The 13844-nt window shown below is 43.8% G+C and overlaps 1 protein-coding gene across 12 annotated transcripts in view; it reads left to right on the plus strand.

Moving 5' to 3' along the window:
* Positions 1 to 13844, plus strand: part of prdm16 (PR/SET domain 16) — a 771474-nt gene that overhangs the window by 667198 nt on the left and 90432 nt on the right. For all 12 annotated transcript variants that reach the window (XM_033047847.1, XM_033047849.1, XM_033047848.1 and 9 more), the window contains one exon: positions 7230 to 7383. In XM_033047847.1, the coding sequence (XP_032903738.1) occupies positions 7230 to 7383 (154 nt within the window). The remainder of the gene's footprint in view (positions 1 to 7229; positions 7384 to 13844) is intronic.

A 13844-nucleotide genomic window follows, 5' to 3' on the forward strand; every position in this document is an offset into this window, starting at 1 on the left:
CATTGAAATCCAAACAGTTCAATAGAAATAATCTGGCAAAGGTTATATTTTATATCCGCTGTGACCTTGTAATCAGCCAGATTTCCATTGTACCACATAGCTCAGATTTTGTACTATGTCGTTTGTTTAATTTTAGAAAATGTGCAATAAAGCTCTGATGAAATCTATTGACTCACAATTAGAAATCTGACAGTACTGTTCCAAACAGCCTTGCTTCAAGAATTTCAATGGGTTTTTTGAAGGTTGACACAAAAGCTGGAGTAACTCAGGCAGCATCTATGGAGAAAATGAATGGGTGATGTTTTGGGTCAAGACCCTTCTTCAGACTGAGGGTGGGACTGTAGACTTAGTCTACATGGACTTCAGCAAAGCCTTTGACAAGATTCTGCGTGATAGGCTGCTCTGGAAGTGTAGATCGCAAGGGATCCAGGGAGAGCTAGCTAACTGGATAAAGAATGAGCTTAATGAAAGGAAACAGAGGGTATTGGGGAAGGTTGTTTTTGGACTGGAGGCCTTTGACTAGTGGTGTGCCTCAGGGATTGGTGCTGGACCCATTGATGGATCCCTCATCCTCATCTCCTCTGTGTCTCCTAGTTCCTCTCTCACTCTCCCTCCCTGAAGATTGAACAAGGATAGAGTTCCCCGATCCTCACTACATCCAACATATCATCCTGCAACATTTCCATCACCTCTAACAAGATCCCAGCACCACTCGTTTCTTCCCACCTCTACCCATTTCTGCCTTCTGCAGAGACTGCTCCCTCCTCAACTCCTTGGTTCCCTCATCCCTTTCCACCCAAACCCCCCCCCCCCCCGCCCACCCCCCCTCCCAACGCACCTGCCCCTGCAACCGCAGGAGATGCAACACCCCCTCCCTCACTTTCATCCAGGGTCCACCACAGTTCTTCCAGGTGTGACAGAGATTCACGTACACCTCCTCTAACTTCATCTGCCGCATCCGCTGTTCCCAATGTGGCTTCCTGTACATTGGCGAGACCAAGCCTAAACTTGACCACTGTTTCGCCAAACATTTGCGCTCGGCCCACCAAGGCCTACTGGATTTCCTGGTTGCCAATCATTTTAACTCCCCTTCCCATTCGCATAAGTGACCTTTCTGTCCTAGGCATTCTCCATTACCAGAGGGAGGCCACAAGCAAACTGGAGGAAAGCAATTCTCCAATGTTAGGTTATCCCTACAGCCACCCCCATTACCCCCCTCTTTATCCCCTACACCACCACCTCTCCCCCCCCCCCCTTCCTCCCCTCCCTCTTTTCTCCCCCCCCCCCCCCCCCCCCCTGGACTCACACCTAATTCTCCTCCCCACAATCAGTCACCTAGTCATGTTCTCCAGAGATGCTGCCTGAGCTGTTGAGTTACTCCTGCACTTTATGTCCTTTTCAATGGCAAGGATGTTGCCAGGATGCGAGGGCCTGGACTACAAGCAGAGGTTAGACAGACCAGGACTTTATACCTGGAGCACAGGAGGCTGTGGGGTGATCTTACATTGGTATATAAAATAATGAGGTGAATATATAGGGTGAATGTACAGGATATTTTACTCAGTGTTGGAATCAACTCTAGGGAGGCATGAACATAGAAGTGAACAGCACAGGAAGGAGCCCTTTGGCTCACAATATTGATGGCCGAACATGAAGCCAAGTTTTACTCATCTCATCTGCCTGTAAAAAAGCTTGTTCCACACATCACCTTTAATAGCTTCCTCTGACCTCTAAGCTATTCCTTCTTGACATTTCCACCCAGGGAAAATAGTTCTGACTGTCTACCCTATCTATGCCTTTCATAATGTTACATACTTCAATCGGTCTCTCCTCAACCTCTGACGTGTCAGAGAAAATAATCCAAATTGATCCAAACTCTCCCTGTAGTTGAAACCCTCTAATTCAGGCAGCATTCTGGTAAACCTCTGCACCCTCTCCAAAGCCTTCACATCCTTCCTTCAATGGGGTCACCAAATTGCACTCCAAATATACATTTAAGTTGAGGGTTGGAAGATTTAATAGGAACCTGAGGGGCTAATCTTTCACTCAGAGGGTACTGGGAATCTGAAACGAGCTGCCTGATGAACTAGTTGAGGCAGGTAGAATAACAATATTGAAAAGACACTTGGACAGATAGATGGAAGGAAAGGTCCAGAGGGCTATTGGTCAGGCACGGGTAAATGGGACAGCTTGGATGAGCATCCTGTTCGGCATGGACTAGATGGGCTGAACGGCTCGCTTGTATGCTACAGTTATAATTTATGTCTCTAAGGCGAGTAATTTATGATGAGTATCTAGAATGAAATCGACATGCTTGTTGCTGCCTGTACGTGTATTTGCACTGATGATATGTTCAGAAAAAGGACAATGCTTTTCAAAGTTGTGCCCAGATCTGAATTAACGATGGCATTGGCACATTTGTTTGCAATAGGACGTATTGTTTATCATAACAGTGATTTATTAATTGCAACACCGCCTCGAGCTCTCTTATATCATATCAGTGAGAGCAAAACTATCTTCAGGACAATCTCTGCAACAATTCAAATCAATTTAAATCATTCCCAAACAAATTATTTTTACGAAAGAACTGCAGATGCTGGAAAATCGAAGGTAGACAAAAATGCTGGAGGAATTCAGCGGGTGAGGCAGCATCTATGAAGCGAAGGAATAGGCAACATTTCGGGTCGAGACCCTTCTTCAGTTTAGTTAGTTTAGTTTAGACAATAGACAATAGACAACAGGTGCAGGAGTAGGCCATTCGGCCCTTCGAGCCAGCACCACCATTCACTGTGATCATGGCTGATCATCCACAATCAATACCCTGTTCTTGCCTTCTCCCCATATCCCCTGACTTCGCTATCTTAACTTTAGTTTAGAGATACAGCATGGAAACAGGCCCTTCGGTCCACCTTGTCCGACCAGCAATCCCCACATACTTACACTATCCTACACACACTAGGGACAATTTACAATTATACCAAGCAATTAGCCAACAAACCTGTATGCTTTTGGAGTGTAGGAGGAAATCAGAGATTCCGGAAAAAATGACGCAGGTGACGGGAAGAATGTACAAACTCCGTACAGACAAACAGCTGCAGTCAGGATCGAACCCGGGTCTCTGGCACTGTAAGGCAGCAACCGGGTCACCCTAAATGTCATAAGGTTTCTAGTGCATCAGGTAGGCTTTGGGATACATGGACTGGGCTGATGCCAAGGCGTAGGAGGTAAATGGTGAGTAAACAAAAGACTAAAAGCCAGTTCTGGGATTAAAAAAGCAAAGTGCATTCAAAACTGTTTGAGTTTCTAGTGTAGTTTTATCAGCTGGTGTAAGGAGCAAAGCTTGAGATAGTGGCTTCTTTCTGTTGAATAACAGGGAGGGAGGTTCTTTGTTACCTTAAGTGGGAGTGCCTGAAATTACAAAGTGTCCTTTGACCTTGACCTGCTCAATAATATGCCCCAATGGAACTGCACTTCCTACACACACACACACAGAAAATAGTTGGATTTTTATAGCACCTACCACAACCTCAGGCCATGCCAAGGCACTTTCCAGCGCGTTAAGCACTTGTAAAAGCACACAAGCAGCAATGGAGTTATGGCCCTTGTTTCAACTGAGCTTTCATATAACCTTACAATAAAATAAAATAGATTAGTTCTATTTAAAAAGAAAGGGCAACAATTTATTCTTAACCCCAGTTTCTTATGATTTGTTGTGAGAAGGTAGTTCGCTATGCTAATACTTTCTCAGGTAACGGCACACTAAACACAGGTATTTGTGCACGCAAAATAAAGAGAAGGAAATATGCCCAGTGGATGGAGAATGTTTTATTTTGGGTATATGCACAAATTATCATCCTGTCCATAAATCAAATGTTTACAGAGAGTATTTCTCGGTGCTCTGTCCTGTCTATATGTTTTGCCAACTGTCCTTATAAATTTTGGTCAACCCTCTTTTGTATTATAAATTGCTATGTCAACGGTCACAGCAGCTACGCGTCGCTGTTTCTGGTGACCAAATGACTGGAGTCTCTCTCCCAACTCATCTTATTTTCATCGTGACCAAAAATAACCTTAGTTTAGAGATACACCGCGGAAACAGGCCCTTCGGCCCACCGGGTCCATTCCGACCAGCGATCCCCGCACATTAACATCATCCCACACACACTAGGGATAATTTTTACATTTACCAAGCCAATTAACCTACAAACCTGTACGTCTTTGGAGTGTGGGAGGAAACCGAAGATCTCGGAGAAAACCCACACAGGTTACGGGGAGAAGGTACAAACTCCGTACAAACAATACAGACCTTGCCAACACTTGACCAGATTTTGTAACATTCTTTAGTCAATCAATACCCTGTTCCTGTAGTACCCTACCCCTTGTAGTTATCTCTTACCCTGAAAAGGCTAGATTTGTGACTCTTACCATTTTTATTTGCAGCCAGAGAACCACTTTTTTTGATTTCATTATGAACCAGTGGCTCTGGAATTCCATAAGGTTCTATCCTGGGCACCTCTCCAGCCCTCATTTCAATGCTGCCCATCAGTGTCAGCATCAAAAAAAATATTAGGTTCGCCATAATTATGTAGATGGACAAAAGGGTCAGCATGGACATGGTGGGCCAAAGGGCCTGTGTCTGTGCTGTACCACTCTAAGATTTGTTACACTGCTGGTTTTACATTCAATATCACAAGCACACATTAGATTCCAATTAGACTTTTAGGAAGGCTGAAGCCATTGTGTTTGTTCCCTTCCACAAACTACATTCACTCGACACTTTCATTGTCGCTGTCAATTGTCTAAGCATGAGCTAGTGTTCACTGTCTTGGTAATATAGCATCATCACCCAAAGGATCAGGTCCACATCCATAGCACTGCCCAGCTGTAACCCAGCCTTGGTTAATCTGCTACAGAGGTTTACTTCCAAGTCCTTATTCCCTCTAGAATGAATCATTCCAATGTTCTTCCATCTTCCACCCAATAGAAACTTGAGCTTTTCCAAACCTTTGTTGACTGCATCAGACTTTCATTCACCAATTAGCAGAGCACTGGGTGAATTTGGCAGCACATCTGATTACCTCTCATCATTCTTATCTCCATTAACAAATTCATTGAAAATTCATTCATTGAAAACAATTATTTCTTCCTTTTCTACAAGGCTTTGAGATTTAGATTAGTTTGGACATACAGCATGGAAACAGGCTCTTTGGCCCACCGAGTCCATGCTGAGCAGTGATCCCTGCTCACTTACACTATTCTACATGCAATTGGGACAATTTACAAATTTCCCCAAAGCAAACCAACCAACAAACCTGGACGGCTTTGGAGTGTAGGCAGAAACCGGAGCACCCGGAGAAAACCCACGCAGGTCACGGGGAGAAGGTACAAACTCCATACAGACAGCACCTGTAGTCAGGATCGAACCAGAGTCTCTGGCACCGTGAGGCAGCAACTATATCGCTGCGCCACTGTGCCACCCTTCTATTTCTGGCTTCTAACTCTAACCTCTCAGACATCCCGCTTTAATCACACTTCCACTAGCAGCCCGCAGCCACTCCGCAATCTACTTTTCTACCTCTCTTTTGGTTGTTGAAACATTTGGTCCGAAGAGTTTGGGCATCTGCAGTGTCATCAAAAATGGCAGGCGGCTTGGAATATTTAGCTATATACAATACATTATATAATTGTTACTTGTATATGTGGTGAGACATAGTCCATATCCTGTGCAGCTTCTAACTGTTGTATGGTGAGAATTTGGGGACTTGAGGTATTGTTTGAATTTTGGGAAGAGCACAGTGGCACAACAGTAGAGCTGCTGCCTTACTGAGCCAGAGACCCAGGTTCAATCCAGACTACGGGAGCTGTCTGTATGGAGTTTGTACGTTCTCCCCGTAATCCTGCGTGGGTTTTTTCTGGGACTACGTTTTTCTCTTGCACTTGAAAGATGTATATGTTTGTAGGCTAATTGGTATCGGTAAAAAAAAATTGTAGGTGGTCCCTAGTGTAAATTGTATGGGGATCGCTGGTCGGCACGGACTCAGTGGGCCGAAGGGCCTGTTTCCACGCTGTATCTCTAAACTAAACTCCACTTTAGACTCAGCTTGCAATGGATTCCATTGATTAAAGTCAAGTATGGTAATGAAGAGTGATTTCAGTCCATTCACAGAGAGACTGAAACACCATTCCTCTATCAGTGAAGCCTCACTAATGGCCATCACCCTGCATGTTGACTGGGAATTGAGGGTGTACTGGTGCTGAGGGGAATTTCATTTTCAAGTGATCTATGGGGTTATGTGTTGCAGTTCCCAACACGTGCAGTTGTGAGCTGCCTTGCAGTCTGCTTTAAAAAAAGACTAACTGAAAAAATTGCTGTCACACTCACTCCTGCTGATCCAACAGACATAGTCCGACTGTATGTGCCAGCACCGCCTGGGTAGTAAATTATACCAGCCACTGCATGTATAGAAAGTTGCTGCCTTTTCTCCCAGGTCAAGGTCCCTAAGTAAAATACTCAATTAGAATTCAAACGATTTATGCAAAACAACCTCATGATCCTGGCAAAACTTTGTACATTAAATGCCAATGCAGATAGAACATAGAATCTTGTGTGGGAAGGAACTGCAGATGCTGGTTTAAACCGAAGACAGACACAGAATTTTGGAGCAACACAGCGGGACATGCAGCATCTCTGGAGAGAAGGAATGTGTGACTTTTCGGGTCGAGACCCTTCCTCAGACTGAGTCAGGAGAAAGGAAAACAAGAGATCTAGACGATGATGTGGAGAGATATAGAACAAGTGAATGAAAGATATGCAAAAAAGTAACGTTGATGAAGGAAGCAGGCCATTGTTATCTGTTTGCTGGGTGAGACCGAGAAGCTGGTGCAACTTGGGTGGGGGAGGGATGGAGAGAGAGGGAATGTAGGGGTTACTTGAAGTTAGAGAAATCAATATTGGGTTGTAAGCTGCCGAAGCTAAATATGAAAAAAGCAAAGGATCGAATCTTACATGTTTATCAGAACAGGTGATGTGGGCCATTGTGTCTGTCAGCGGGATAAAGCAACACCAGTTTCTCTCACTCTCTGATTCTATGCCACAGTGCTGTGTGTTATTGCTATAAATATATTTACACTTCTATTGTAGAAATTGCAGTTACACTAAAGAGATCTCTGCTACAGGTGATCACAACCTGCCACTGATTCCAATGACTTTCTCTCCTTCTGTCCATCAGGTATTCACCGATCCAAGCAACCTCCAGCGGCACATCAGGTCTCAGCATGTGGGAGCTCGGGCACACGCTTGCCCTGACTGTGGGAAAACCTTTGCCACGTCTTCTGGATTAAAGCAGCACAAGCACATACACAGCAGCGTTAAACCATTCACCTGTGAGTTACCGAATCTGTCTTGACGTAATGTGTAATTGCAGGTGTCCTGTGTTTTCAGACATCCAATCATTCTCCTTAGTCTTATGAGTGACTGAGTTAAAGTGCGTGGTGCAGTCCTACCACCGCTCTCTGTTTGATTCTTCATCAACATTCCCATCAGATCCAGGTTTTTCATGAAGTCCACTGGCTCAGAAACCTCTCCCTTACTGCCTTTCTCCTCTGTTATCCCTTGAAATTCTTCGCGATTACTGCTCTGGCAGATTTGCAAACCTCCTGGGAAGTATCTGTCTCATGACCCCAACAATTCCACATCTTTTGCCCCTCCCCCCAACAATCCACAACACCTCCTCCCACACACAACCTTTCCCTCCCCAAAGAGATTTGACTCATATTGGGGTCTGCATAGAGCCTGAAGATGTTCCCCTACAGGCCGGGGAGTATAGGTCGGGGTTGAACCCCTTTGTACCCACGAGGCTGTGAATTACCGCCCACAATAGCAATGTTGATTTTTTGATCAAAGTAGATCTGCTTCTGCGGCTCATTCGTAAATAGTCCCCTGGGTGGGCGCCATCTTTATAGGGGAAAAAGTAGCATCATGGCCAATTCAAAAACGCACTTTAACTTTCTTGTTCATATCGTCATGTTAACTGCCCAAGTATATAGTCCTTCTTTGAAATATATGTGGTTCAGCTGCATTCTTGAAACCAATGTGGTCAATCAGATCTGTGATCTAGTGCCAGCCACCCATTACACACAGCTCATTATTTACAGAGAGTTGACCTTACAGACTCTTTTCAGCACAAGTTTCTGCTCTAGCCATTACAAATTGCAAATTAAATGGAATTTCTGATAATTGGCCTGTTTGCTATCTCAAACCCATTAGTTCTCAGTGATAAGATTCTTTGCAAAAGTTTCCATAAGATTTGCCGCTTCAGTAGCACTGAGCTGGTCATATCACTGAAAATCTGAGGATTCATTTGCGTGCTGGGAGTGATAATTCACAGCGATAGGCTGACACGTCAGCCACAGCCTGAACACTTAATGAAAACATGTTCTAACCTGGGCATTTGTATTTGTGTTAGTCGCACCCTCCTGGGGACACAAAGTAGCTCTCTAGAATGGAACTAAATATATAGAATCTGTCACCGTTCCTTCAAGCAAACAGAGCCTGGTGTCACTGGCCTGGGGTTACATCTTCCCACTTCAAGGAGGGAATAAAAGCAGATGCTGACTATGTGTCTGCGGCAGCAAGGATTGAACACTGCCAACTGCAGCTCCTCTTGACTTTCATAACTTAAAAGGAGCTGAATTAGGCCATTCGGCCCATCAAGTCTACATTGCCATTCAATCATGGCTGATCTATCTTTCCCTCTCAGCCCCATTCTCCTGCCTATGTTAACCCCATAACCCCAATGTTAATGTTTCCACTGATTCCGCCCTCTCATTAACATTTGATTTCACCGCATTCGCCAATTGATGTCCTACCTGTTCATTCTCCAAGAGGAGGGATAGTGAAGCCCACTTATTGTTCACCTGCGATAATGGGTGTGTGAAGCCTTCCTGCTTGTTGCTGCTACTGGGAAGTGATCCAGCCAGTTGCTTTGGTCTATAAACCACCCTCCATGGCCATGTGACATTTTAAAACATGGTTAAGAGTTAGATTCCGTTTCTGTGGGAATCGTTGTCATGTCTAAGCTGGGAACCCATCCCGTACAATTCGTTCATCACTCCACCAGTGGTATGATAGAACTTAGGCAGACAAGCTTGTGATCATTTGAGAGATAAGCATGAGACCAAAAAACACACTGGACAAATTGAGGAGTCATGAGCTGCTGGGTGATGGGAAACTGAATGGCCTGGAATGATGATAGCAGGTTTGACTACATACATGGACTATAAATGTCATTGTAAAGCCTGGGTAGCTATCCTAACTGAAAAGATAAGAAGGTTGGATATCTCTAACACAGAGAATTTGGAGACTGCATAAATGAATATGTCCAAGGCAGAGATAGATTTTGGTCTACAGGGATAGAAACATAGAAACTAGCTGCAGGAGGAGGCCATTCGGCCCTTCGAGCCAGCACCGCCATTCATCGTGATCATGGCTGATCGTCCCCTATCAATAACCCGTGCCTGCCTTCTACCCATATCCCTTGACTCCACTAGCCCCTAGAGCTCTATCTAACTCTCTCTTAAATCCATCCAGTGACTTGGCCTCCACTGCCCTCTGTGGCAGGGAATTCCATAAATTCACAAGTCTCTGGGTGAAAAAGTTTTTTCTCACCTCAGTCTTAAATGACCTCCCCTTGATAACATGAGTTATAGAGAAAAAGTTAATTGTCTCAGTTGAAATCTAATCATTTATGATCTTATTTAAGAGTAGGCCTAATACACCTCATATATCTACTATTCCTGTTTTTTATAATCTTATAAGGAAATAGGAGTATAAAAATAGAAATAACAGTTGGCTATTTTCCCTGTTAAACCTGCTTTGCCATTCAATATACTTACCTCATTCCTACCTTCACACCTTCCCACACTAACCAATGTCCCTTGATTCCCCTCATATCAAAACATCGAGCTCTTTATTCCTTCCCTCTGTTTTCTGTTCGTTCAGCTCTGTTTTTTAAGAGAGACAGACTATGAAAACACAGATACCCACAAATCATAAACTCTCTTTCAGTGACTGGGTTTTCTAACCTTTCTGTGTGGGAGACCTGATAAATATTGATGAGCTTACAGATGCCCTGCCAATACTGGCCGTATTGATAACAAGCTTTCAGGATCCTCTCCATTTATTGGGACACTGCCAGTGATGTCCCCTGTTTTAATCTTAAATTAAAGTGTCAGCTACTCAATGGGTGCTCTAATTGCAGCAACTCTGGTTATTTATCAGGTGGCAGAATATAGATAAATGTCTGGTAATGGTTAGAGATGAGACGGTCTTACAAGCGCCTCAATTTGATCTCCTGCATTCTACCACGTTCATTGTTATGGAAGTAACAGTTTCATTTCATTGTTACTGTTTTGGATCAATAGTTCAGAACATAAATATCACAGAATGTATTTCCTCTTGGGTAGGTATTCCATCTTGCTTCCTGTAACTTCAGCTATTTTGTGTCTGGCTGGCTGATATTGCCATCCAATTTTGAGGATATCAAAGCTGAAGCAATGAAACATTTGATCACCTTGGGCATTACTGGGCATCCCAAAGTGGGAATACCATAACCCATGTTTATATTGACGATTTGGATGAGAATGTACAAGGCACGGTTAGTAAATTTACAGATGACACAAAAGTGGGTGGCATTGTAGATAGTGAAGATGGTTATCTATCATTACAGCGGGTTGGGCAGGTGGGCTGAGGACTTGTTAATGGTATTTAATGCAGACAAGTGCGAGGTGTTACATTTTGGGAAGTCAAAGCAGGGCAGGACCTTCATGGTGAATGGCAGGGCTCTGGGGAGCGTTTTGGAGCAGAGGGATCTAGGAGTGCAGGTACATAGTTCCTTGAAAGTTGAATCACTGGTTGATAGGGTGGTCAAGAAGGCTTTTGGCACATTGGCCTTTATCAGTCAGAGTGTGGAGTATAGATGTTAGAACGTTACAGTTGTACGAGACATTGGTGAGGCTACATTTGGAGTACTATGTTCAGTTTTGCTCTTCCTGTTACTGGAAAGATGTTGTTAAGCTGGAAAAGGTGCAGTGAAGATTTATAAAGATGTTGCCAGGACCCGAGGGCATGAGCTGTAGGGAGAAGTTGGACAGGCTAGGAGTTTATCTTTTGGAGTGCTGGAGGATGAGTGGTGGTCTTATAGAGGTGTATAGGATCACGAGGGGAATAGTTGGAGTAAATGCACAGTCTTTTAGCCAATGTATGGGAATCAAGAACCAGAGGACATAGTTTTATGCCCCTGTCCCACTTAGGAAACCTCTGGAGACTTTGCGCCCCATCCAAGGTTTCCGTGCGGTTCCCAGCGGTTGCAGGTGGTTGCCGGAGGTTGCAGGTAGTGGAAGCAGGTAGGGAGACTGACAAAAACCTCCGGGAACCGCACGGAAACCTTGGGTGGGGTGCAAAGTCTCCAGAGGTTTCCGTTCAGGTTTCCTAAGTGGGACAGGGGCATAAAAGTACGAGGGGAAATGTTCAATAGGAATCTGAGGGGCAACATTGGTGGTGGGTATATCGCACATCACACAAATGGTGGTGGGTATATGGAACAAGCAACAGGAGGTGGTCGTTGAGGCAGTTACTATCACAACATTTAAGAATCAATTAGACAGGTACATTCATAGGACAGATGTAGAAGAATATGGGCCAAACGCAGGTAGGTGGGACTAGTGTAGATGGGGCATTTTAATCGGCATGGGTAAGCTGGGCTGAAGGGCCTGTTTCCCTGCTATATGACTCTATGTAAAAAGTCAAATAGTGTTTACTTTGGCCCAATAACGTTCCTTCACCACCATTTACACACTCACCCTATCCTCAAAATCCTTCACCAGTGTATTGCCTGTGACTGTGTGTTCAATATTTGATGCTATGTAAACTATTTACAAATCTCTGCAAACTATAAACCATCAACTAACTTCCACACTATTATGGCTTTTAAAAGAAAATCCAAATACACTCCAAATAAATGATTTATTTCCTTGGTGTCGCTGTGAAATATATTCACCAAGTGCTTTAATGGGGCTAGTTATATTACTCAACTGATTGGATCGATAGGAATTATGCTAAAAAAATTGAATAGCAAATGAGGCCAGAAGTGGTGATGGATGAAGGAATGGGACACACTAGTATAATCTACACCTGATAAGCTGAGTGGTCACTGCTGGTTTCACTTTCTGGTGTGCTTACGTCTGAACTGACTTATCTAAGGACCTCCGGTATAGGGGTGGTACCATTGAGTTGTGCCGATGTGTAGATCTGTTGTCAATGCTGCATGGGATGAGCATGCATGTGTGAGATCTGTACGTGTCCACATTCTAAAACATCCATTCACCCTCATCTCCACCAGGAAACCTTTTCAACATCAACCGGTAGTTTTCACAATTAGAAGGCCGAGGGAGGACACTAAAATATGTTTGATTTTGTTCTTATTCGCCAATGGCTTATCTTGCTAATTGAATGTCACAGACCGATAACACAAAATAATAAGAAGATTTTCATAAGAACCCATAAATTGAGAACTGTTCAAGCAGCAACACCTGTAGCTGGGGATCATGTTCTTTTCCCCTTTCGGTTATCATGAGAATATATTACGCTAGATTCACGTCCTGCAGCACCTCAAATGGGCAGTCAGGGATCAGAGTCCATTTTATTTTCTGTGTAATTCAGGTCTTGGTGCACAGAACTCTCTTCACTCCCTTAGCCCAGAATGCCCCAGGAGATTAGCATCTCAAGTTGTGTAAATGATTGTGGGAGTTAACTTGCAGAGACATTGGGACATTCAAGTACTACTTGGAGATCATCTCAAAGTTCATCCATTGAGTGGAGGTGGGGAGCAGGGGCTTTGTAGCCAGTTCCACCGCAGGGCTCCTGAAGGAAGTAGGAGTCAAAGGGTAGGCACAAAGGAGGCAATAAAAGAACTTGCCAATGCTGCCGAACGGAGCAGTCACTGGCTGTGGCTGAAGAGGAAAGATGCTGCCTGGGCTGCCATGTGACCATCTAGAGGCTAACAATAAGACACACACCCAGGTCTGATCACTCTGCGGTGGGCCTGCCTCGACTGAGGATGTCTTGTGATAAAAGGTCGAAACACCCAGTGACGTTGAGGTACACAACTGAAGATGTGTCTGAATGTTAGCAAATTCACCTAATGGTCATACCCAAGAATGTCAATTGTAGTGAAATCTTAGGGATTGTAACACCCAGTCCTACTAATCAATCTATCTTATTGAATTATATCTCTCATAAAGCTCTTGACATTTGCACACACCTCCTATCGCTGAAGCTGAACTTGCAGTTCTCACATTGTTGTTGCATCATTTTCCATTATAGATTAATATGTTCACATTTATAATGTATTTTGTAATGTATTTTCTTGAAAGTTGATGCTATGATCCACAACTATTGATAAGTTGAGAGGTCACTCAACTGCCATATGTGTTGCATCAACTCCATGACCATCATTCTTCAGTCCCCCAAATAGCTCAAAGTGCCTCCTGAAACGTTCTTCTTTCCATTATTTTCCCATTCAATAACTAAAAAGTCCATACTAAACATGAAAAATAGCTTCACATTTTCTAATGCCACTATAAAACCTCTTTTATGAAGGCCTAAATTCTCTCAAATCCCTGTTCAGACCTGATATTGCCAGAAAAAGCTGCAAATCTTTCAGCTAAGTTTGATTTGTGCAATCCCCGCATGTGTCTAATTTAACAGGATGCTTCAATGCTGCTCATCGGGTGTCCTGAACTTACCTTTGTTTAGCTGCAAGTGGATATTGTCAAGTTAAACAACT

This window comes from Amblyraja radiata, chromosome 31 (assembly GCF_010909765.2).
Source record: "Amblyraja radiata isolate CabotCenter1 chromosome 31, sAmbRad1.1.pri, whole genome shotgun sequence".
NCBI lineage: Eukaryota > Metazoa > Chordata > Chondrichthyes > Rajiformes > Rajidae > Amblyraja > Amblyraja radiata.